Source organism: Agelaius phoeniceus, chromosome 9, assembly GCF_051311805.1.
Source record: "Agelaius phoeniceus isolate bAgePho1 chromosome 9, bAgePho1.hap1, whole genome shotgun sequence".
Lineage (NCBI taxonomy): Eukaryota > Metazoa > Chordata > Aves > Passeriformes > Icteridae > Agelaius > Agelaius phoeniceus.
Window position 1 is genome coordinate 20509978 of NC_135273.1, and position 25573 is coordinate 20535550.

Here is a 25573-nt window from a genome sequence, read left to right on the forward strand (position 1 = left end):
TTCTTTTAAATGGATAAATCTGGGTTTTATCTGCTTTGCCTGAGATTCTCTGCTTACTGATCACAGATTATTCCTCCATTTTGCCCTGTTAAAACCCAAACAAAGCATCTTTTGGACTAATCTTGTCTGGGTTTGTTTTTAACATCACTAGAGCAGCCCTTGTTCCCAAGAGCTTTGGCCACCTATCCCGCCTTCCCACGTGGGTCTGTAACCTCCAGAAACACTACAGAGGTGAGAATCTCTGAATCTCTGCTGGTTTGGACTAGTGGGTGTAGGGCCTTCTTAGGACCAAGATAAGATTGTGATTTTTCCTTCAAAAAGGAAAAAAAATTTAAAAAAAAATCTCTTTCCGAACATTTCAGCACTTCAAAGCACAGGGACACTGAAGTGAAATGAAGAAAGTTTTAGCATCTTCTTAAATAAATACTCCATATAAAACATAAAGTCTTGAAGTCCTAAAACCTTGGAGATGAACTAAGACATATGGTGCACAGATGCATAAAACATGTAGAAAAGGTGGTATGACTCCTGGGGAGGTGGAAGAGGGCTCTTGGGAACATGCAACAGACAAGGTTTAGGTAAGGGGCCAAAGCTCTACAACAGTGTTCTTCTTACACCTTTGCCTCAAATATTTTGTGCCTCGGATGTAAGTTGAACAGGTGCTTCACCTTGAAGTTGTTTTGGAAACATGCTAAAGCAGTTGCTGTCACAAGCTTACCACCATCATGGCTGGTACCATCCAGGACTCACCTGAGGGCAAGTGGTGAATGGGAATCCAGTGTACTACCCATGGACAACCTCAGCACACCTGAGAAACAGGGAGTGCACCTCCCTCAGTGGCTACAAACCACAACTGATGGGGAAGATACAAAGGGAAGTCCTTGACTCTGTGAAACATCACATTCACACAGATCACAGACTTAACAGAACACTTCATCATTACTTTCAAGGACACAGAGAATCAGAAGGAGCATTTAAGCACTTAACTTTTTCCTACTTATTTTTATCTTTGCCTGTCTCAGTTCCCTCTCCTCCACAAAATCTGTCTCTTACCCATAACCTTTCCTAATAGGTCACTGTATTATTACAGGAAGTGCCAAGGAAAGCAAACCACAGGGCTGGCATGTCTTTTTCAATTGTGAGGCCACAGAGATAGTTCTCATGAAGGCTTGGTCTGAGCATATTTCTCTGGTGAATTTGTTGATATTCCCTCAGGGATGAGAGCTGCTGGTGGCAGGCATGAGGTAGGTACAAAGGGTAAAGAGAAAACCCTTCCTTTCCCAATTTAGTTGTGTATTGAAAAGCTACATTGCTAAAATACAGACTGTATGAATTCACACTGCATGGACTGGCCTACACTTCTGCAATATAATATATACAGCTTATACACATCACAAATAATAATAAACACATTCTTTTCTGTTCTGTTCTAACACAACTTGCTTTTTCCTTTTGAACAGCAGAGTTTACAGCTACAAATAGGTTGGCATAGGAAACCTGCATATACTTGTTCCTTACATCACAGAGGAGACAGGATAGACAACCAGAGGCACCTTCCTCTTAAACTGAGAGAGGCCAGCTCCTAAAGTGCTCCATTTTAAACCTGCAAAACTGCTGAGAGGATCACACACGATGCCTAGGCATCTTTGCAGGCTAATTCTCTGTATAAGATGAGTACGACTGCAGCAATCAATGCTTTCCCTCAAATTAAATGCCATCTTGGCTTTCCCAGTACAGCACACACACCAGAAATCTGTCTAGAACCTCTGGAGGTATCTACTCTAGGATTTTACCTCCACATCAGACACTTTCATGCGAGTGCCCTCTTTTCCCACAAATATATCATCGATGTCAACAAGGATATAGCGATCAAGTGTCAGACAGAGGCGTTTGCCAGTCAAGTAGGCAATGGCATCCACAAAAATGAGTTTGTGCAGCCAAAAATTGAGGTTATTGCCGAAGAGAACCCGCTGGATCCCATCATGCAGACCCAGGTCCTGCATCACTGTGGCATGCAAGGCTTTGTGAGTGGCCAGGTGAGGAATGGACTCCGAGGACTTCGTGCTGGCCAACAGCACTGGCTCATAGGTGCTGTGGTTTGACTGAAACACAGTCCAGTCATCACCAGGCAGAGGACCCTGCTCCACCTCATTAGCCCGGGTGACATAGAGCAGGGGAGCACTAGGATTGATGTGATAGTCCCGCAGCCCCAAGTTGGAATGTAGGAAAAGGGGGAAACCCTTGAGCTGTGCACTGAGCAGGCTGTTCTCATTAGCTTTGAAAAAGCCTATAATTCCCACTCCATACTCTACACAGTATTTGTCTAGCAGCTCTCGGTTCCAAGCATCTAGATTCACATATTTAAGGATGTTCTCATAGATAATTAGAGCATAGCGTCCTCTATCTTTGTCTGTCAGGGTGGGCATATCCCCTTTGCCAGGGGCAATCTCTGTCCTGTATTTGAACCGGCTGGATTCCAGGATGGCCACTATTTCCTGCCCAAGCTGGGAATAAATGCTTTCCACAAAGACGAGCACCACGGGATCCGTGCGCGACGTGTCCACAGACTTGGTGAGCCTCCAGCTGGCTTGCGGTGGGATCAAGATGCGGTGCTGGCTGCTGCAGTCACTGAAGGGCAGGGGCGGCGGCTCCTTGATTTTGGGACTGTTAGTGACGTAATAAGCCAGGATGCACATGGAGATCAGGCTGAAGGCAATGAGCAGCAGGATCAATCTGTGCAGCTCCAGCTGTCGCACGTGCCGCACCACTTTCCACAGCTGAATCATGGTGAGGCGGGTGGCTCACCCCCTCCTCACGCTCCGGACCCACGGCGCGCTTGGAATCTCCAGTGGCGCCGTGGCAGTGCCCAGCAGCGGCTCACAAAAAATAAAGTGCAGCTGCAGAGAGAGAAAAAGCTAAAGCAAACAGCTACAAGGCGAGACTCCCAGAGATCTGCCATTTATCTCAGGTAACCATGGCCCTCAATTCCCATCGCTCTTTTGTGTGCTTCCTCGGGCTCCTCTCCTCTCACTCGGAAGTCTCTGGAAGAACAAGGTTTCCAGAATCTCGTCTTCAGCAGCAAATCAGTCTGTCATTCTGTGCACAGGCAGTTTCAGCTCAGCCTTCCCATGTGTCCTGTTTCTCATTTAGGTGTTCCACATTCACATGATGGCACCTTCTTTTTGCATCCTGCAATTTAAAAAGAAAAAGTCAATTCTCAGTATGACTCCAGCATTTAACAGGCTGAATGGCAGGACTAGAGGGTGATAGGGTGGCAGCATCACTTGCCCATCTGCAGGTCTGGTCCCTGGGAAGTGTCACATCCCATTTGTGTGGAAGCTTGACAGAACAACCAAATGGCCTTTGGAAGAAAGGTCCTGACAGTGCACAGCAACTCAACATTCACCGTGGGTGAGATTCTCACACACTACAGCAAACAGAGCCAAGTACCTGGCCTTTCCCCCGCCCTCTGCAAGCCACTGGACAGAAAACATGAAACCCTTTCATTCTAACCTATATTTCAAAGCTGACAGGAAGAGGAGAGAGCACTCTCTGCAAGGCTATCTCTATTTGTCCTGGGAACTCACTTTCTTCCAGAGATCACAAAATACAGCTCTGGAGAGGCATCATCCCTCCGGCAGCACAGAGGGCAGGGGACACACTGCACACTTAGAGGCTGCCAAATGATTCAGTGGCAGTTGGAGACGAAACATCTCCTGAAACCTTCATCACCTCATATGCCACTGAAGAACATGAAGCCAGTTTTAAATCACCAACAGCACAACATAAATTTGGGTTGGTCTCAAATACATGAAAGCCTCTTGTTACAAAGCTCTCTCACCTCCTGCTTTGTGTTCATGGCAGCAGACTATTTCACCATATGTTGCTATTTTTCCAGGAAAAGTGCCTAACAAAGCCAACAAATAACAAATAATCCAAAACAAACACCAGAGAAAAGAACTAAATTTCTCCTTTGTTTAAAACAAAAGTAAACTCGCAGTGGAGTCTTCTCTCCCCCATCAGCAGTGTGACTTACCCTTATAGCAATACCCTGGTGGCCTTTCCTGGAATACGAGCACATTTTTGGGGCACACCTCCTGCCTCTCCCAGAACAATGCAAGAGCACCCTCAATGCCAGACGTTGCTCACCAAATCCGTCATGCTCATGACGACTTCTTTGTAAAAATTAAACCACCTTTTTCCTTTAAAAAGCTTTTTTTGTCACCCCCTCAACTCCTGCAGATGTGCTCCACCACATACAAACCCTCAAACCACCTGCTCAACTGGCACAGCTTGCAACACCAGGAGGCACAAGAAAGCAATAGCAAACAATATTGCTAAAAGACATCTTCATCCTTTCTCCATTCCTCCCATTTTTGAGCTTTTCTGTTTCTACCATTCTGATGTAACAAAGAATATGAGAAGACTAGTGCGTCTATGAGTTCAAGGCATACATAAGTTTCTTATATAGTAAAGCAAGGGGTTTCTAACAACCAGCTCCACCAGAAAAGGAACTACTTGTGAGACAGATGCTTATTTTGGAATGTGTATTACTAGACGGAAAAAAGTCCTTCTGAGTCAGGGAAAATACCAGTTCATAGATGAGGCCAAAAGTCCCACTCTAAAGACTCCCACCAGGCTGTTTTCCAAACTGTTGGTGCAGCTTGAAGCAGAGACAAAAACCACAAACAGATTTTATATGAAGAGATATAATACTGCTAACTTTATGACAGCAGATGTAAGAGAGTCAGAGTGCTCTTTACACAAGCCTTATGATGATCATTAAATATTATCTCAAACAACACCTCTGCTATAAGCTCAGCAGAGCAGGGACTGGTTTGTGCAGTGCACAATGAAATCTTAGCCCTGATGAGGTTTTCAGAATAGCTGTAGACTATGTATATAAATTATATCACACAAATAATTTTCCACTGGAGAAACTGAGACACAGCAAAACTTACTGAAGGTTGCACTGCAACACAGCAGGATCAGGATTTTTGGTAGAATTGTCCCTGTTCCCAAGATTCCAAATGGATTGGGGTCTCCATTCCCAAATGGCCCTCTGTAATGACAGAGCTGACTTTGGAAATCCAGCACAGTCAGCAACAATAAGCTGTGTTTTCTTAATCACAGACTGTCACATTCACATTTTCTGAAAAATCCCTTTGCCCAGGATTTTTCTCCTGGGAAGCTGAGAAGCCTCAGAGACAAATGAAAACAATAATTATCTCATTTGCTTCTCCTCTGTTTTGCTCATGTGGAATGTGTTTGGAGATTGTTTATCCAACAGGTGATTGTTTCATTGGTTTCTGGTGTGGGTTGTTTTCACTCTTTGGCCAATCAGTGCCAAGCTGTGTTGAGACTCTGGAAAGAGTCACGAGTTTTCATTATTATCTTTTTAGCCTTCTGTAAGTATCCTTTCTGTATTCTTTAGCATAGTATTCTTTAATATAATATAGTATCATAAAATAATAAATTAGCCTTCTGAGAACATGGAGTCAGATTCATCATTCCTTCCAGCCACAGGGGTCACTGCAAATAAGATACACAGACAACTTATCATCTTTCAGTTTTGTCTCTACATACTGTTAACTATTTACTGGGAAAAGGACAGGGGAGAGAAAGTGAGAAATAACTATGTGAAGATGTAAAAACCAGAACTTGTATAGATTTTTCTTTTTCTTGCTACTGATTTTGAATATATGATTCCCTGGACAGAGCATAGAACATGACTTCTCAAGTCAAGTTCAGTCCCTGTAATACACCAGGAATTCAAATGTATCAGCATAGTACCCCAAAACATGTCCCACCTTCCAAGAGCAGCCAGGAAAATAGCCTTTCCACCTCCACAACAAGCCCTTCCCATCTCACTGACTCTGCAGGGAACACTCCAATGTTACCACCTTCCTGCTTGGCATTACAGCTTCAAAGCTGCAGAGAGGCAGAAGCCAGCAGAGGCAGAATTCAGCAGGGCAGAGAGAGGTAAAAGAGAAACATACAAAGGATGCTGTATCTTTTTTATGAGGTGAATTCCTTGTAAAACAGAGTAATACACAGCTCCATGCACATCACAATGCTGCATGTGTGAGAAGTGATCTTCATTTTACTCCTGTGCAACAAATTCATGCTTGAACACTTCACTCAGATTCCAATAATAGTCAGTTTTGATGGAGAAACCTGAGAATTCCAAGTTATTGCCTCCCCTCACTTCCTTTTGCTTGTCAATCCCATTGAATAAAACAGAAACATAAAAACTATTCTGGATTTAAAGATTCACTATCTTAACATGTATTAGACACAAAATTGTTTTTGCAGGAGAAAATAATGTAAAGAGGAACTCAGGAGCCCAAGTTTTACTTCTATGAATTTCCAAGCAAGTGTTTCTGGGGTAGAATTTGTAATCTAAACACCAGGGTAAAGGTAAGAAAATCAAGAAGATGTTGATTTATGCAAACCCTGGCAAGGTTCTACTTTTACAACTCTTTATCCCCAAAGCATCAACATGGAAAACACTTCTCTTCCCTGGTTGGGACTCATTCATCTCTCCAACTTAATTTTAACTTTTGAGCTGACTGTTTTGTACAGAACTGTAGCTTCAGTTTCCCAATTATCAGTTTAAAGATGAAAATCACAGGACAACTGGATTATTCCATAGAATAAGAATGAAACCAGAGTTTAAGCTAGGCTGCCACACCTGCAGTGCCCAGCTGAGGGGCACCAGGGAGAAGAACCCCCTTTGCTGGGCACTTCTGAATCACTGCAGTGTTTTGATAACAATGATTCCATTCAAGCCTCTAGCGAAGCTCCCAAACAAGCCCCCATTTGTTACAAGGGTGAGCTCAAAAAAGCAAATTAAAAAAAAAGGCCTGTATCAGATTGCTGCTCAAGAATCTGTCAGCTCCCATCTCTTTAACAAGGCTTCACAGCCAGAGGGCACGCCAGCTGGCACGGGATGTATTTCTTTCTTTGGGGACTGCATCAGCTGGTTTAGGTTCAAACTAAAAGGAAAAAAAAAGCAACAAACAGATACACTGAACAAAATTTATATTGCAAGGCGAGAGAACTGTCAGAAACCAGTCATACCCAAAAAGCTGAGAAATATCTATACTGGAGAAAGAAAAGGAAAAAAAAATAATTACAGTGAAAATTATTCCCTCTTCAAGGAAAAGAAAATACCTGTGTCCTCTTTTGACATTACTTCTGGGAATCTAACACCACAAAAAAACCAGGTTTCTAGATAAATTGAGGTCCACTCTGAACTCCTGCCAGGACTGCCTCAGTGTGAATTGAGGGAGGTGGCAGTCAGAATGCACAGCAAGAATGTTCAGAGGTCCAAGGACGCAGGCTCAGCAGGCACCCATCCTGCCAGAAAAGCATCTCTAAATCAGAGAGCATCAGCTGTAAGGTCAGATATCCTACAGATCACCAGCATTAAGACAAAGGCTTAGATATTCTGTTTCCTAATGATATACAGTGTTAATGTGAAACATAAACTGCTTTTTGAATTATCACCTGCTTAACCACATAGCAACAGATGTGATATGAAAGCAAGATAACAACCTCAACCCTGTGGTTTTTAACATCTGATCTCCAGATTATTTCCAGTGCTTGGAAATGATTGTGGGAGATCAGTACAAATGCTCAGGACCAGCACTTACCCAAAACCACTGACCAGAACATGAGTATTTGGAGCTTCTGGTACATTCATGCCAAAGCACATGGAAGATACTGAGTATCATCTGACACCTTTATCAAGAACTGTCAATGCATTCCCAGCTGAGCTACAGAAGGTCTTACTACCCAAACCCCAGTGTCACCAGTACATTTCCCCCAGCCCTTTTCATTATTCATAATATAATCTCTCTGTCTGGAATGCACAGCAGCAAGATCTTGCCTTTGTCCACAACAGCTCTATTTCAGAGGCCTTTCTTCTGCACTTCCTGTGAGATGGTTGTTGCCTTGGGCCCTAGGGAGACTGCAGTAATTGAGTTACACAGTAATCAGAGAAGGCATCTGATTGATTTTCCAACCCATTCCACTTTAATGGTGTCATCAAGACACAAAATTCCTCATTAGTCCATTCCATTCTGAGATATCATGGCCCCTCTCTCTTTGCCTCTTTGTCTGTGGTGGCATCTGTATGCCAGACCTCCAGGTAGAGCCCCTCTCTCACAAAGATGGGGAACCTGGTAAGTAGTGTCAGCAAAACACAGCAAGCCACACAGCAAAAGAATTAGTAGAAAGCTCAGGAGAATGAATGCTGCTTGTATTTCACATATTGGGTAGAAAAAATATTGTGAAAATTACAGCCACATTGCAATGAAATTGCCATGCTCATTTTTGGGCTCTGGCCATGTGTTTCAGCTAACAGGCACTGCCAGTCGAATCCTGCCATGAGAGACTGCCTAAGGAATACAAAATTCAGATCAAAGACAGAAGAAACACTAATGATGCCCATGCTGCTCTGACAGACAGGGCTGCAGCCTCCAGCCAGCTCTGTGTTTTGCTTGGGCAAGTCCCCATGCAGGGAAAAGCCTCTCAGTACAGACCTGTGCTGAGCCAGAAAGCTGCCAGCTGGCCAGCAGGCTTGAAATGTGCCAGTCTGAGGTAAGAGGAGATGACCTGTGTGCTGAAGTAATAATTATTTTAATTCTTTTTTTATCACCCCTAGACAGGTAAGTAACTTCACACCTTCTTCAAGAGCAACAAACTGCAGTCCATGCTAAACAGATCTGCATGCACTCCTCTCACCCCAGCCTGGTGGAAACCCAACTGCAGCCATGAATTTACCCTTGTGTCAGTGCAATGAAGTCTGAAGACAACATGAAGGCAGAGATCTTGGAGAGGCTGGCTCCAGGTGAGCTTCACAGAGGGCTGCACAGAGACCCCAGGACTCCTGCAAGGTTCTTGGTGTTTGGGTACATAATAGATACCTTTGTTTGCAGCAGATCTTTGCTCCTTTGCTCTTTCATATTACAAAAAGAAATAAACAACAGGTTTACTCCTTCACGTGCCAGTGACAGAGGCATGGCCCAGCATTGCCTGTTAGCAACCAGTCCCTTCTCCTGAAAACAAAAAGATCCTCCTCATAAGAATTTCCAGGAAATCTCATTTTCAGCTCCCTGCCTTCTCCCCATCATAATATACTCACTGCTTAGGGTCATTACAACTGACCTTATTTTCCAAAGCAAGGGAATTTCAGACTTTTACACTGGTGTATTCCCTCAAGTTAAATGTCAGAACCACAAGCCTTAACAGATTTCACAGCCTCAGCATAGGACAAATTTGGGAAAGGAAAACCGTTTGTTGTCTTTTATTTTCAGCCTGCTTAAAGATCTCCAATTAAGGAACCTGAAGAATTGTTAAAAACCAAATAAATAAAATTTCAGCCTTCAGCAGTCACTGATGCTGCTTGATAGAAATAACAGGTAGCTTGGCAGCAGCACACCTCTGCTGAAATGAAAAGGAAAGACTAAAGGTATTATAGCAGTGGAAGTCCTCACACAAGTCATAGCTTTCCACCAGCTATGGGGATGTAAGTGCTCTGGGGATACACAGGTCTCTGAAATGCAACTGCTCACCGGAGAGAAAGGAGGCACTTTCCTCAGAGAGAACTGAAGGGAAGTGGCCATTGCTACGTTTCACGTGGTACTGAGCCTTTCAAGTCTAGGGATCGGGCCACCAGAAGAACACCAGTTTCATTCTGGCCAGACCTCTCCTTCTGTTTGGTGCCTTTCCTGACACACAAGTCTGTGCCCACTCTGACCTTTTCCCACAGCAGGGGATAATGAGACAGCAGCTCCTCTTTGCACCCAGACACGCAGAGCTGTGGGATAGAGAGCCAGAGACATTGCAGGCCAGAGCCTTGCAACACAAGGGCAGTCCAAGCTGCTCTACAATCCCCCCAGCTGGAAAGTAAATTCTTCAGTCACCCCAAAGGGAGGGAATACACCATCTTCAGCCTCCTGCTTTCATCAGGAATCAACACGTATGCCCTATCATGGCAGAACATCTCCAGCTTAGCTGTGGGAACAGGAAATAGATGCAGTTCCTTCCGCATTAGATATGGACAAGAATCACATTTCCATTCTCTCATGCTCCTTGCTTATCACAATTCAGATCAACTATTCTGCTGCAGAAAGCAAAATGTCTTCTCTGGTGATTTCTCCTAAGTAACTTAATCAAGTGGGGAAATAGAGTCAAACCGGCAAACCCAAGAAAATTCAGTGTCAGTCAGAGTTGAAGTGTCTTAATATAGAATGTATATTATGAAAGTTTATCTTTAATTGTTACAAAAGCAGCCTAACCATTCTTCCTATGAGGACTCAGAAAATTTCACCTTAATTAACAAGAGGCTGATCTTCTATATTCAGTTTCTTCCTCCTGTCACATAACACATAGGAGATAATCTTTACAATCAGTTCTATCTAGGAACATATGACATTAGGGAATAGGTTTAATACTATGACACTGAAAGTTTATCCAAACTGACACCAGAACACTAAGTATGCTCTATCAAATCTTAAAACCTCAGGAAAGCTCTTGAGTTCTTGTGCACACCTGTTTCTGGTGTATTTGCAGTAAAATTCAGGGTCAGAATGTGCTGGGCTCATAAAAGAACAAGCTCCCCAGCTGCGTACAGCAGCACCCTCCTGCCTGCCTTCAACTGAGATATTCTGCTCACAAGATCCCCACCCAGTGTAACGTTCATGGCATATCTCCCAGCCTTTGCAGTATCTAACTATCCAGTTCTCTTAGTGTGATTGAAATAAGTCTCCAGGACTCAGAAAACAAAATATTTGCATTTTTGCTGGCTTGTCTATTGCAAGACAGCTCTTAAAAGAATGCAAATTCCTGTTAAAAAAAGAAAAAGAAAAAAAATTTAAAAAATTTAAAAAGGAAAAAAATAAGAAAAAAAAAAAAAAGAGAGAGCCAAAAGTGATATAAGCAAACTATAAATCTGCCCAGGCAAAAAGAGTAAAAAAAAAAAAAAAATGGGAAGAAAAGCAAAATGAGTGTAAAATGCATGAATTAAGGTCTTTGAAGATTACCCAGGCTGGGTGAGACAATGGTTTGGAGGCCTGGTTTTTACAAGACAGGAGCAAATCCAAAGTGCTCTACTGCCCTCTCCAAGCCTTCACGTCCATCTGGGCAATGAAAAGTCATTATTTGCTTTTTCACAAGCATTATGGCAGAAATAGATTTCAATGGGGGCACTGGACCCACCAACAGCCTCTGAATGCCCTGACCAGCTTCCACTTGCTGAACTGTGAGCTGCACCTGAGATTAGGCCAGACCCAAACCAGGCTCCAAGTATGCTCTGCCTTGCTGACCTGACTGATCACTGTGCTCTCACCTGGTGACTGGAGTCCAGGCTGAACCTGGCAGCCACCACTGCCTGCCTCTGCACTTGTGCTCTTTGGGCGCTGCTGCTGAGGGCGCTGCCTGTGCCAGCAGAGGGTGGATGGAGCCCCCTGCACAGTGGGGTGAGGCAGCTCTAGCCTAGTGCGGTCCTTGATGGGCCCCACAGCAGCTTCACACACTGTTACTTTTCCATAGACAAAGGATGTGTAAGAGACAGGAGGACAGAGACTGCTAGAGAAATAGGGTGATAAAAAGTTGTGACTATTGTTAGACTTCCCTGTCTTCATGTGGGTGGAATTATTTAATTTTCTCTTAAACCATCTGTGTTTGCAATTGTTACAAAATCACAGGCAATGCACATTTATTTCCATACCCTACACTATGCCATGCTCACTACAAAAAACAATAATTTCAACCCCATACCTTCTGTTTCCCCTTGTTTCTACCTTGTTTTTAGATAATCAACTCACAAAAAAGAAACTCTTTTGAAAAGACATACATCTCAAAGATATTAATTTTAAACTGTACTGTAATTACATGCCACTAGCTTTTAGTCTTTCTCCCATTTTCTAGACTTAATTACTAGAGTGGGTGCTATATTCTTACATTTTTAATTAGTCAACTGTTTACAACTAGGATTTTTTCTGCTATGAAGTACTGCATCCTTAAAATATTCATTCATGCAGAATTAAGTCCAGGACCTCATTAACATCTTAATTAACAGTACCCAGGACAACTCAGGAAAAAAGCTGCCATATTTGCAATCAAATCTCCCCTCTGATAAAACTGAAGTTTTGTCAGGAAAGCTCAAGAGTTTTGAGCAAAATATAGATCTTTGTTTTGGACTACAGCTGAAGTAAAACTGATCTGGCTATTGAAAACTGCAAGGTGCTCAATTATAGATTTTGGAGAATAACTTTGATATCTTGGGGACTCTTCCCCCAAATTTATAGGTGGTAGTAAAATGCCCAATGAAATGCAACCAATTACTGAAAACCGGATTAATTTTTTATTATTAACATGGAAAATGTTTATGTGTTGAAGCATGAAAATTTTCTTCCATGAAGAAATTAAATATTAAGTTTACGTATAGTTTCTGATAATGAAAAAACATGTTTAACCTTTGAGTCAAAATAATGGAATTAGTCTGCGCCATTTTGCAAGTTTTTATAAGTATTTATAGGACAAAACAATTATGAAACTATTTCTGTTTCACACGTAGCAGTAAGAGATAAGGACAGATGATATCAGAAGTAGGACTTAAGAAAAAAGAAGCATTCAGAACACTGTTGATTATGAAACTTGGTCTAACACAACATTAATGTTTTCAGGGATTCTTAGACTTTCTTAATAAATTTTAAGCTTAGTTCAAATAGGTGAACTGAATACAGGAAATCACAATTTTTTTAAAAAATCAGTGATCCAATTGCCTAATCTCAGTTGGAATAGAAAGAAGAAAATTGCCAGAAAAGAAAAATTTTCTCCAAGTAGAAATGTGCATCTGCCTGTTTGGCGAGGTCTTCAGCAGGACAGAGAACACATTTCTTTTGGTCTAGTCTGCTACAGCGTACTCAGTCTGTAAAGTGCATTGCAGAAAGCACAGTAACTTGATCCACCACTTGCATACAACAACATAATCACTTACCAACATGTATTTCTACTAGTATGGTGGGTCTTGTGCTTGTTTTTGTGGAAAGACTTGTTCCACAAAGAAAGAGACACAAAATGGTTTAACAACAGTAAGCAGATCCATCTCATGCCTGCCTCTGTGAGCTTGTCCATGCTAGGGAATAACAGCCATGGCAGCATAATTACCACTGCAGTGAAGCTGTGCAATGACAGGAGCACTGCTGAGCACCACCCAGCTTGCCCAGAGCCCTGTGTTTCCTACTTCACATTCCTGCAGGTTGATCAACACGGCTGAACTTTGCCTATAGACAGGCTAGATGATGGCACTTGCTGTAATACAGACACTACTCCCCACAACCTGGCAATTATGTTAAGATAAAATGTGCCTGCTCTTTAACAGGACAGAGAAAATAGCAAACTATGTGAAAAATTCTGCACTCAAAATGAAAAGGGGAATTTATAACTAACCACTGTATGAAGATCTAATGAAAACAATGCTCAAAATAGGGAAAAATACACTCCATCTTGCCATACATACTATCTCACATTAAGAAACATGACCCAGAACAGTAGATATAAGAAAGGAAGGCTACAAAAGAGAGACAATTAGTCAAGTAAACAACGTAGGAACGATTTCTGGAAGAAATGGGTTAACAAGAGCAGAGAAAGGGAGGGAGGGTTTGGCAGCCGAGATTGGGAAACTGTTCCAGGAATACGAGGCAGTAGAAACAAAATGCAAAGCGCAACCCTAACCCTATGCAGCAGAGCAGTAAATGCAGCCTTGGGCTAAGGCTGGTTCCAAAGAAAAAGCTGTGGAGGAAGCCATGTTGGGGCAGTTCTGTGTTCCCCTTGGGATGCCTTTTGCAGCTGCAGTGTGCCTGGAGCTCTGGGCTTGGTGGTTTTCAAACCCCTAACCCTAGGTGGGGTAGGAAGAGGTGCATGGGGGCGAGGTTGGTGCAAAGCAGAAAGGTGGGGAGGAAGCCATGTTGTGGCAGTTCTGTGTAACCCTTGGGATGCAGCTGCAGTGTGCCTGGAGCTCTGGGCTTTGTGGTTTTCAAACCCCTAACCCTAGGCAGAACCCTAACCCTAGGTAGTAAACACAGCCTTGGGCTAAGGCTGGTTCCAAGGAAAAAGCTGTGGAGGAAGCCATGTTGGGGCAGTTCTGTGATCCTCTTGGCATGCCTTTTGCAGCTGCAGTGTGCCTGGAGCTCTGGGCTTGGTGGTTTTCAGGACCCTAACCCTAGGGGAGTGGGAGTGTGAGACAACTGGAGGGACACACAGCGAGTCAGAGGGGAGTAAGAAAAAATGACAGCTCACATTGCTTAAGGAGGCACAAACGTAGTGGCTAAAGACAGAATTTTCCTATGACATTAGGTCTAGCTTGCCTGCATTTAAAAAAACAGTTTAATTACCAAAAGAAACATGGTCTAAAAGGCTCAACAACTCAACTTCAAAGATGAATTCCACCAGAAACAGGCCAGTATGCTTACAGCTTATACATTTAATGCTGATAGAGGAGGGCTCACACAGTCCGGACCTCTGAAATTCACTATGTCACACAATATTCCAGACACACTGCAACATTACTGCATCCATATCCTGACTAAAGGCACTACTGGTTTGGTTGTGAAAAACATAACACGCTTGCGGTACTCGCTGCATTCATCGCTTTCCTTTGTCCAGAACAAAGAGCAAAAAGTTCTGGAGCAATGGAAGGCTAGAGCTACACTATGTAAAGAGTAAAGTTGCCTCAACTACATTCCAACAGTGCTTTCAGCCCTTTCAATTGTTTACCATGTCCCACACAGAGACAAAAGTGGTATTAGTTAGCTGACAGTTTAGATTACCTGCATTAAAGAATAATCTCAAGAAACATTATAAATGCTGAAAATTCATCATTAATGTTGAAATCCCAAGTGCAAATGTGCTAACTGATGTCACTGAAATAACAGATACTTTATAGTTTTCAGATCACTTAACACTATATCTTGTGCAGGTATGCGATGGGAGAGAAACAACTGCATTTAGCATTCAATTAATTCAAACTTGACTTCGCAGCAACACTATAACTAAATAATTAATGCTTTCTCATAGCCTCAGATTAACACTATACTTCCAGACATAATGTTTTCCTCCTTATTCTACTCAACAGTGCTGCAAATGAGAGAGCAAAGGCAGTCTGGATTCCAACTCTGAAGTTTCCTACCTTCTTCATTGCAGACAAAACACCAGAATAAATAATTTTTAGCTAGACAGTAACTTTGAAGAGCTATGTTACTGAAATATATATAATGAACAACATATTTTAAAATTTTAGACATTAATTTTAGAAGTAAAATACGGAAATTAATTTTAACTCTAATGATTTGGTCTACTTAACTCTCATATAATTAATTTGGTAGCTAGAATAGAATTATAGAATATAGAATTATAGCTAGAATATAGAATATAGCTACCATATTTCTATATGGTATATAGAAATATAAAGGTAAAACCTTTTTGGAAGACATGCTGTTTTCTTATACAACAAAGAAATGAAGCCTGTAAAATTCAGTGTTCATTATGAATCTGGGTTAGTTTTTCTGCAGTAATTTGAAATGCTTTGAGTTTGTCCCCACTCTCCTGTGAAGTGCTAAGTGACTTGCAGAATATCTGTGATTGCAAGCGTTAACAGAAAGCACATTCAGAGGACCTGCTGACATCTTGGTACCTATAGCAAGAATCTTGCCCCAGTGGTTCCATGTTTATTTTTTCCCATATTCCCCATTGCCAGCCTGAATTTTTCCAAACAATTTAGTTGACAGGACCAGGCAGCATCATGAGGCAGCTGCCTGCCACTGGATGGAACCCAGCCTCTTCTCTGCTTGCCAGGTGCCACCTTTGCTGCCTGACCTCCCTCTCAGCTGAGAGGGGCATGGAAAACTGTGCAAATTCACCAGTATCACCCCACCCCTCCCAGGAGACCAGACCTGAACATCATTCTCTTCCTCAGCCACACAAGGTGACAATTTGAAAAATGCATTGGTCGTTTCAGCCTCAAGAAATCCAGGGCCCTAGCTCTCAAGCCCTGGTGTCCCTGTGCTCAGCCAGGCTGTCCCTGGGCAGCAGTGCCCAGGGTGTGGGTTAAGGGTTATCAAGTTTTCAGCCTGAAAACGTGATAACTTTCAGCTTTCTGCTACCTCACTCAGCTCCTCCAGAGTTAGACAGGATGACTGTTTTCTAATTCCTGCATACATAAACTAAGGACCCAATTTTTGTCCTCTCACCTGAATGCCAATTTCCCAAAGCATTCAGAGAGGAAGACTCCACAGATGAGCTACAGGTGAGAATTCTGTGTTCAAGAGACCAACATTAGGAGTTGCCAGAGAAACTTCAGTACCCTGTTTGGTTTCTGTCTTGCTGTTTTTGCAGGGTTAGAAGAACAAAAGGACAAACAGCATTATCACAGGAGATGAGACAGGGTGGGACATTAAAATCTTAAATTTCTCTTTGTGCACTGGTCCACAAACAGAAGAAATGGGTTCAAAGAATCTTTGAGACAGTGAGACTTCTTCATGTACTCTCTTGGAGAGAGCCAGACATCATCCTAAACGCTAGGGAGTTCAAGGGTAATGAATTCCCTAGCTGACTTCAGTCCTTAACTCCACTTTTACCTTGATGCGGTTACACATTCCGGAACTCCATCCGGAAAATGGGAATCACATGCCACAAAGATGCTGAACATCAATGCCTCTACAGCACTTTGTGAATGTATCAGAATGAATTGGTATCCTGGTGTTACCTGGGTAAAACACAAACTTCAAAACAGTGATAAGGGTGGGATTGTCACATCTTGCTGCTCTACTGCAAACACTCCAGAGAACCAGATCTAAGACAGACAGAAAGTAAAAAATTCTCCATCCGTTCTCAATTAGCAGAAGGACTATAACTCAGCTTGGTTTGCTGACAAGAAACCAAGGAAGGGGTGAAAATTCTTTTCCCTTCCACTGCATTTTCCAGGCTACCATACATTTCCTTTCCTTCACTGCTGTTATTTGCATCAAAACAGGAATCACATTCATTCAACAAGAGCCACCTTGGAGGTTAAACTACAGGCAGTGACATTTAATTTATTGAGAAGGGGGAAGACAGAGTTTATTTTAGGTCAAACTGCTTATATGAAGAATCACCTTGGACTCTGCAAATACTCTGGTAAGAATACAAATAAAGAGGACATATAGGAGTCCTCTATTTCTATGGGAGAGTTCCACTTCCCTCCACAATGCTAAACAGAGTAGTCCACCAACTGATGTAACATCTGCAGGCTGAATCAATGCCATGAATGCTTCCACCTCAGAAGTAACACCTTATCTTCTACCCCCTGCTCCTTATAGAAATACAAACCGAACAATCTATCAGTGGGAGACTCTGGAGGTTTTTATTATGTGCTCTCCCACATTCCCATCCCTATCCCCAGGAAGACTCTTTGGCCTTCACACAAATATATTCTGCATTTGAATTTTCAGTATAAAATTGATTTACTTATTCTGAAATGAAGCACATAATATAGAGTGGTCACTAAGCACCAGAAAAAGGCTGAAAAGCTACAACACACTAAAGCAGAGAGGGGTAAATGTCTCTCTTTGGGTTTTTTCAGTTCCAAAAAGGAGGGTCTCTGCATAATCTCAGTTCACATAAGGGGTATGAAAAAGCAAGACTATGCTATGTTCATACGATACCTAACTGCACAGTCTTTTGTTTGGAAGAAGGCATCACATTGACTGAAAGCTTTTCAAATAGCAAGCTACAAAACCAAATTCCTTTGAGGAATATTTTGCATTAAAAGTGGCTTCATACTTGCAGTGAAATATTCCAGCAGCAGCCATATTCTAAGAACAATGTGTGCTCCCTCTCCACAAGCCCCTAGGCTGTGCTTGCTGACTCTACAGTGAATTTGTTATTGCCCTAAGAGAGCATTAGATAATGAAGAGCTCAGAGTTTTCCTTTCATTTCATGCCTGGGCTCATCATAATGGGTGCAAGCAGGCTTAGCGTGCAGACCTTCCTTCTTTACATCCTCCCCCTCCTATTTTCCAATAACCCAACATTTTTTACAAATGAGCACTATCAAGTGTCTCTTTTGAAACAAGGTTATTGAAACCATCACCTTCTTTTTAGTGTTGCAGAGAATAAGACAAAGGTCCCAGCTTTCAAACATAACTGAATGCTTCTACGACTGCATCAGGTGACTCCATCACGAAGCATCAGAAAACAGGCGCCCCACAGAGCGATAACTGCTCCAATACCGGCACCTGTCCAGCTCTGCTCTACAAGTGGCACTTCACCCTGCTGGAAGAAAAATTCAGCAAGGTCCAGGTGTGAAAGGAGGTACAACAACAGGGACAAGTCTATATATACCCAAGTAGTAACACCAGGTTGAACACCTTGCAATGTGAGCTTAACTGTGCCTTGAGGCAAACGGCTGCTGTATTCCTGAAACGTCTCTGACATACTGCAGCATTTTAGTGTGCCTAACATTGTTCTTCCACAGGAAGGACAGCAGCAGGGTTAACAACCTTCTGTTATATTTCATCTAAGGTGAACAGTTAATACAGCATTTCCAATGGTTTAGAGAAAAAAAATGTTTATATTGAAAGATCATTTGTGTTTTTAGTAATTTCCTTCAAATCATCAAAGCTGAACAGCCACATGGGAGGCTGTCTGACAATTCCAGCAGTGAAGTAAGATCCAAGATTTTTGGAGTCAGCAGCAACCCTTCAACAGGGTTCTTTGGCTCTCTTTTGGTTAGGTATGCCTATCAAAATATACCTTTTCTTTATATCTTTAGGATTCTTGAACTGGATGGCTTATGGAAAGGCCACATCCTAAAACAATATGGAAAAAACCTGCAATTTTAGCTAACCTGAAACATATGACATCACTTAAACAGAGACCATCACCCTTCTTCATCCTTTATGAGCTGAATTTGGGGAGTGAAGGGGAAGGGTAGAGAAGGTAATTAAAAACTGTGTCTCCTCTTCCACATTTGTGAGGGCAGGTTTTAGATAGCAACAGTCTACACTGATGCTTACAATGCAGGCTAACCACCTAACTTATATTTGTTACTTTAACATGAAAAACCAAAGACCATTAAGAAAAGAGACCTGGTGAAAAGTCTCAAGTCTATGCCCCAGGCCATGCTCTTGCTTTCTACATCTGCAGTGTCTGGCCAAATTTCAGAAGCATCTGTATTATTGACATGAACGTGACTGGTTAATAAAAGAATATTTTCAAAGACCCAAATTCTGTTTAATGTGCCTTGACCAAGAGAATGGCAGCTACATGTCACTCAAGGATCAAGAAGTTTCTTAATGACCAGAAAAACCCTCAGTGTTCCAAGTGAATCTCTTTTCCAAGAAACTAAAAAAATAATGGAAATCAAACACACTGTTAACCAAAGGATCATCATTTACTAGTCTGTGGTTAAAGGAAAAATAATATGTATAAAAATTTCCATTTCTAAGCTTTCATCTTGCTAAATATTAACTAAGCAGAACTAGCTTTGCTCTTGAGATACAAACGAGAATTTAGATTGCTGTGTGACAAAACACTAATAATTGTGATTTAGTCCTCAGAAAACATATAATGCATCCTCTGATTTTCTAAATGTTCTCTATAATGGGTCTGATCTTTACAGTGATTTCATCAATTACCAATATTGCTGATATCTCTTCATCTACCAGTCTGATAGCCAAGACAATGAAGGTTCAAGGGAGTATCTATTTATAGTGCATCATGAGCAGCAGCCTAGGCAAAGGCGTGTGCAGCTACAACCACCTTCCCTGCGCTACTCAAGTGCATTAATGAGCCACCAGTTCATCACAGGCCAGATTTCATCCTCCTCCAGCACATTTCAGAACATGAATTTAACCCAGCAGCAAGGTTAGATGCAGAGACATTCTGTGGGGAGGGAAAAGGAGAGCAGGGGGAGGCAGAGGAGAAGGAACTAACAAAGAGCTTAATGAGCAAGGAACTATAGCAGGCATATCAGTATGAGATACAAGCCCTGCCAACTCCACTTAGTGCACTGCCTAATACAGTCACTGAATAGCAGCTCCTCCATCCTCCTCTCAAAGCATTGTCCTTGCAGATAATGACTGGTTAACAAGCAGTCAAACAGCAAGGCATGAAAGAAAACAGTGTTTTCTTGTAACAACCTAGGTAGCACTTAGACAAGTAACAGCGAAGATAGGCATAAAGATTCAAATTCCTACCTTTAAAAGTGAAATCCTTACATGCAGTTAATCTATCCAAACAGGTCAGAAAGTCAGCAACCCAAGGAAAGACACAGAGCCAAATGGAAAGCAAGAAAGACTGAGAGCTGGTCTTCACAAAAATCATACAGTGAGGTGGGCCTTTCTGGGGAAGGGCAGCTGGGCTGCACAGTTGGTAGATGGATAAACCATTAGTACCAGTGGCTGCCTTCCCTTTACTCAGTGTTGCCAAAATCTCTCATATTTTGTCAACCTAAGGATGCTGTAATTTTAAGCACAGGCAAATGGAAAAACGTAAATAAATTCATGCTATTAAAAAGAGCACGTTAGTGCTGAGAATAAGCACCATTAAAGACTAGCTGCTATACCATACTGCAGCTACAGGTAGGTGGTGGGTAAAGCACAGTCCCACGTAAACAATCCAAAAGCACAGCTCCCTTCCCCCCAGAATCTATCTTGCCTTGCAGCTCCTCTCTGAAAAGCTCCCATGTCACTCCCTAAAATCTCAGGAACAATGAGAGGAGAGTAAGGAAGATGGTGTGCAAAGGAAGGCATGGTCCAGTGCAAAGGAAAGCATGGTCCAGTGCTCAGCTTCTCACGGCACACGGCACACGGCAGATTCGAGATGCGACTCAGGGTGGGAACAGCTCCTCCATTCCTTCCTCCTTTTACACACTGTGCATCTAATCACGGTGGGGCGCTGAACTCCATTTGCACGGCAGACAATGGGATCTGGCAGCAGTTCAAAGGCATTTATAGCAAAGTGACTGAACAAGCTCACTGCTGGCGCAGGCGGGCGAGCACGCAGAGCGCCCCACTTCCCTCCCTGTCACTACTCAGGCTGCAAAGACAGGTGCTGCACCATGGGCAGCCAGCTCTCCTTTTGTTCCAGTGGCTAGAGTGAAGGAGGAAACCAAAAAGGTGTCACCACCAAGAACAGCAGCACCTAAACCCACATCAATAAGGTAGAGGGAGGTGGGGAGTGAGTGGGGGAAGAGGAAGGAGAGAGAGACAGAGAAGAGAGAGGCTGGCAGGCAGAGGGAGAGCAAGCAGGCAGGCAAAGGGGGGGAGCAAAAAAAGGGAGCCCACAGACAGCAGTGCCTGGCACCCTGACAGCCTGCTGCCAGAGTTCATCTTCTGAAGCTGTCACGGGTTTATGGATGCCTCTAGACTGACAAGCTGACAAGATGAGAGAAACTACACTCAGAAAATATATTCAGCAGCAGTAAATTGCTTCTCTTGCCCTAATGTGGTTTGCAGCTTCACTCAGGGAACTGATCTCATTTGGGGCGGTGCAGGGAGCAAATCAACTATGTATATTCAGACACTATTATTGGAATCTGGAGACTGGAATAAATTTACAGAGGGACAAAGAAAAATCACCTTCTTGTGCACCACTAATAAAAAATTAACATGTTAAAGGAACAAATACATAAATCTCAGATTATGCTGTGTCCCCATATAAGCACTTTTGGTAGCAATGGTTGGGGGGGGGGGGGGGGGGGGGGTGGCAGGAGCTAAACTCCTGAAAGCCTGGCACGAGAGGGGCTCTCTACTTCAAAAGGTAACAGGAAACGGTGCTGTACAGAAGCAGAGACACAGGCAGGAAAAAAGGCACTTCCTACCACAGCAGCATACTCTGCTCTTCAAAGATGCAATGCCCCAGGTATGCTCAAAGTTGTATCCTTTCCCAGTCAGGGTTTGGGAGTAGAGGGTTTTCAGACAGGATGACATACTAGCACACATCTCTAGAGAAGTTCCTATAACAGGAGCTGACAGTTCACAGCAAACACTTCTGTAGTAAGACAGGGTGACCTTAATGCAATGGAATGTTGCAGGGTAGTAGAGAGCACTACGGAAGAGGCCTGAATCTCACTGATTCATCAAGTGCTGTCTCTGTTATAAAGTGAAAAAAGCACCTCGTAAAAATTTTATCCTGACAATAACAAACTAAAAACTAACATCAGAAACAAGGGTCAAGCACCAGGCTCTTGGGTTTACCTACTATGATTTAACCTGCTTTTGTAGAATGTCCAGCTTTAAGGTCTGCTTCAAAGATATTTCCTACTGTCTCATTGTTTTGGCAGGACCAAAAAAAAAAACCCTGGAAGCTAAGGTGGAAAATGTTTTAAAATGTTTTTTAAGAGTAAATTACTTTCCTTTTGAATTAACAATAAAATTCATTCCGAATAGGCACACAATAGGTATTCTTTCTGTCCTACAATGGCACAAAGATTTGCTCAGTGTTTTTTAATCCTAGAAGATGTATTACAAAAATATTACATTACCTTATATTACAAAAAAAGCACAATTCTTCATTCATTTATTTAATATGAAAACTGAAAAAAACCACTGAAGTATTTCAGAAAGGAAAGCACATAACCACAAAGATATTTATTGCTAAGCAGTGAATAAAAGACGAGGTGCTGAGGGATAAGGATTACACACATAAAACTAGAGCTGCTGTTCTAATCAATCAATGAAAGATAAATGGAAGTTGAGCACCTTTGAAAAATGTTGTTTCCACATCTAAGAGAGGAGACAATTCTCTATTTTGCCTCATTCAAAAAAAAAATCCTCTCACATACATGTCATGCTACAATGCAGCACTGCGAATCTGCAAGCCTTTGTGAACTGCAGATGGATAATGCTGACAAAAATTTTCATAGAATCATAACCTAAAACCATTAAAATTTTTAGCTCCCATCTATGCCAGTAAACAAACCCTTTTCCATTCAAGCTGCAGTATGCAAACAGCAGATGCTGGAAATCTCTTGATACTCCACTAATCAGAAAGATGACAAAAAATTCTGACTCCACACAACAAAGAACCAGTTTTTAGAATAACTGAGATTTTCATGATGGGTTTCCACTATACACTTAATACACCTTTCTCCAGTCTCCAGTGTTTTATAGAGATTCAGTCTTACTGGACACTTGCTGGTAACCTTTTCAAATCTATTAGTTTAGAAAACATTAGAAAGAAGAATTACTACTGCTCCATATACATGAAGACAATTAACTTTTGCTCACTGCCTAAAGTCACAACTTCAGTATTTCTCTCAAAGGCTAGACTTCCTCTTCTTCATCCTCCTTAACCAAACCTCCTGCCCTTACCCATGCCCCACCAACTCCCACAACTATTCCACAGTGTCCCCTAGATCAATGGCAACCAGAGGAATAACTTAGCCCAACTGAGGTTAAGCACCATTTAGGGGCAAGCACATGAACTATGCTAGCAGGTAGTTCTGGTGAGATTTCAATGGTATTTTTCTACACAGTTCAGTCCTAATTACCCTACCATAACACAATAATGCAGCTCTGCACAGTGTTGGTTTGTGGTAATCTTTTCCAAAGAGCCCTGGAAATAAAGGGGGAAATTGCAGATGTTGCTACCAGTTAACAAACAGTCTCTACTGCTGCTCAGTTTAAGGACAGTCTCCCCTTCCAGGCAGCTTCCCACTCATTGGGATAACCCTGTAGGTCTTTCAATAACATGCCCAGTGCTGACTGTGATATACAAGGCCTTTCTGACACTACTGCATGATCTTTATATTTGCTATTCAACGGATTTTAATCACAGAGACAGCAGTAGCACAATTGCACAATTATACAACACCAGAGCAGTGGGTCTCCACCAGAATCAGCAGACTACTTCTGAGGGGTCCAAGAAAACATTACCAAGAAAATCAAGCCAATCCTCAGAAGCTTTAATTCCATGTAAAGGTGTCAGTACCTTTATTAGGTAATTTTTTTTTTAGATCTGTGAATTAAAACAGATTGAAAAAGTAATTTTTGTGAGGGTAATGCTCAGAAAAATGAAAACAAATTCAAAATATCTAGTCATGATTCAGATGAAAGTCTCTCTTCTGTCACTGGCTGAAATCGTGCATGCTGCAGTATTTATGGACCAGCCAGTATCTTTACTTCTAATACCCATAATCTGGAAAACTCATCTAAAAATCAGAACTAACAACTCAGAGAAAGAAAGGTGTCTTTTAGAGTCCCTACAAAAGAATCACGTTTTTTACAGAAATGTTAACAGTATTTGCAGTATTTCCACCTCACCAGGGTCATACTGTATAGTGGCATGATTTCTAGGATGTTGATAAGACCCAAGCTGTTTGCTGTGTTTTGTACCAACTTAAAAGAGCACATGATACCAAGGTAAATACATTTCAACCAAGTGGCCTTAGATTGTAAATAACCCAATCTTGAAACATTAAACAAAAAATCAGCAAAATTCGACTGTCCAAGCAAATCTGCTGGCAGACATATACTGAAATCCTAACTTCATGAAGCAGGACACTTGATAATCCTCTCGGATGCCTCTCATTTACTGAGCTATACTACAATGTTTACTTGAATTTTCATGAAGACTTTAAACAGCTGGACAAAACACGTTTTTCATGCCCTGCCATGCTCAAAGGGTATGTTTTTCTGTTACATGTTTTTCAAAATACCTCAGGTTTATTATGCTTTTCACACTGATTACACTTGAGAAACAGTCAAGGCCTAAATGGTTCTGGCTACCAAGACATAATAAGACATGTGCTTGTTTAGCTTACATTATTTGAAGTTTTTTTTCTTGATCAAGCCTTATTTGTAAGTCATCATGACACAATAGTACTGATAGTTCTATCTTAAACCCCAGAGAGAAAGACATAAATCTAGAATGGATTATGGTAAAGTGCCAAGTAAGAATTACTCATCCAAGTTCTTCAGTCACACACACCCCCCTCCCCATCCCCAGTCTACCCTGTTCACAGATCTTGTCCCCCCAGGCTCTGTCCACCATCTCATTAACTCAATTTACCATATTCGCAGCTGAAGGGAACACACAGGATATAATGTAGCCAGTCCCATAAATCTTGAAATTCTCACTGAAGCCGTGAAGACTAAACCTATTTTTGTGTAAATTTCCCTGAAAAAATACCAGCAAAGATAGATTACTATTGAGATACTTAAATACTGCACTTACTAGCTGAAAAAAGTTCATTTCCTTTGAGTTTCTCCGTTCTTCCTCACCCAAATATTGATACAGAATATATATTACCTCAGCTCTTTTCAAAAAGATACTTGGGCAGAACTCAGATTTTCTAGGGATCACTAAGGGAGAAGGTAAAACTTCTCATGCACCTTAGCAGCTGTGAAAGGTATAGACAATTCAAGGATGCACTTAACCCAGCCAATATCTGCCTGTTGACAAAAGAACAGTTTCCTCTCCTGAATTTCCTCTTTAACTAAGGATAACAGAGATCCACCCAAAGCACAAGGAAGACTACAATTATACCCAACAAGAGCTTATTTGCCTTAACAAGCCATGTG

The 25573-nt window shown here is 42.0% G+C and overlaps 1 protein-coding gene across 3 annotated transcripts in view; it reads right to left on the minus strand.

The window, feature by feature from the left end:
• The window catches only part of NDST2 (N-deacetylase and N-sulfotransferase 2), a 123722-nt gene that overhangs the window by 20749 nt on the left and 77400 nt on the right, over nt 1–25573 (minus strand). For all 3 annotated transcript variants that reach the window (XM_054636863.2, XM_077183219.1, XM_077183220.1), the window contains one exon: nt 1794–3189. In XM_054636863.2, the coding sequence (XP_054492838.1) occupies nt 1794–2786 (993 nt within the window). In that variant the 5' untranslated portion in view covers nt 2787–3189. The remainder of the gene's footprint in view (nt 1–1793; nt 3190–25573) is intronic.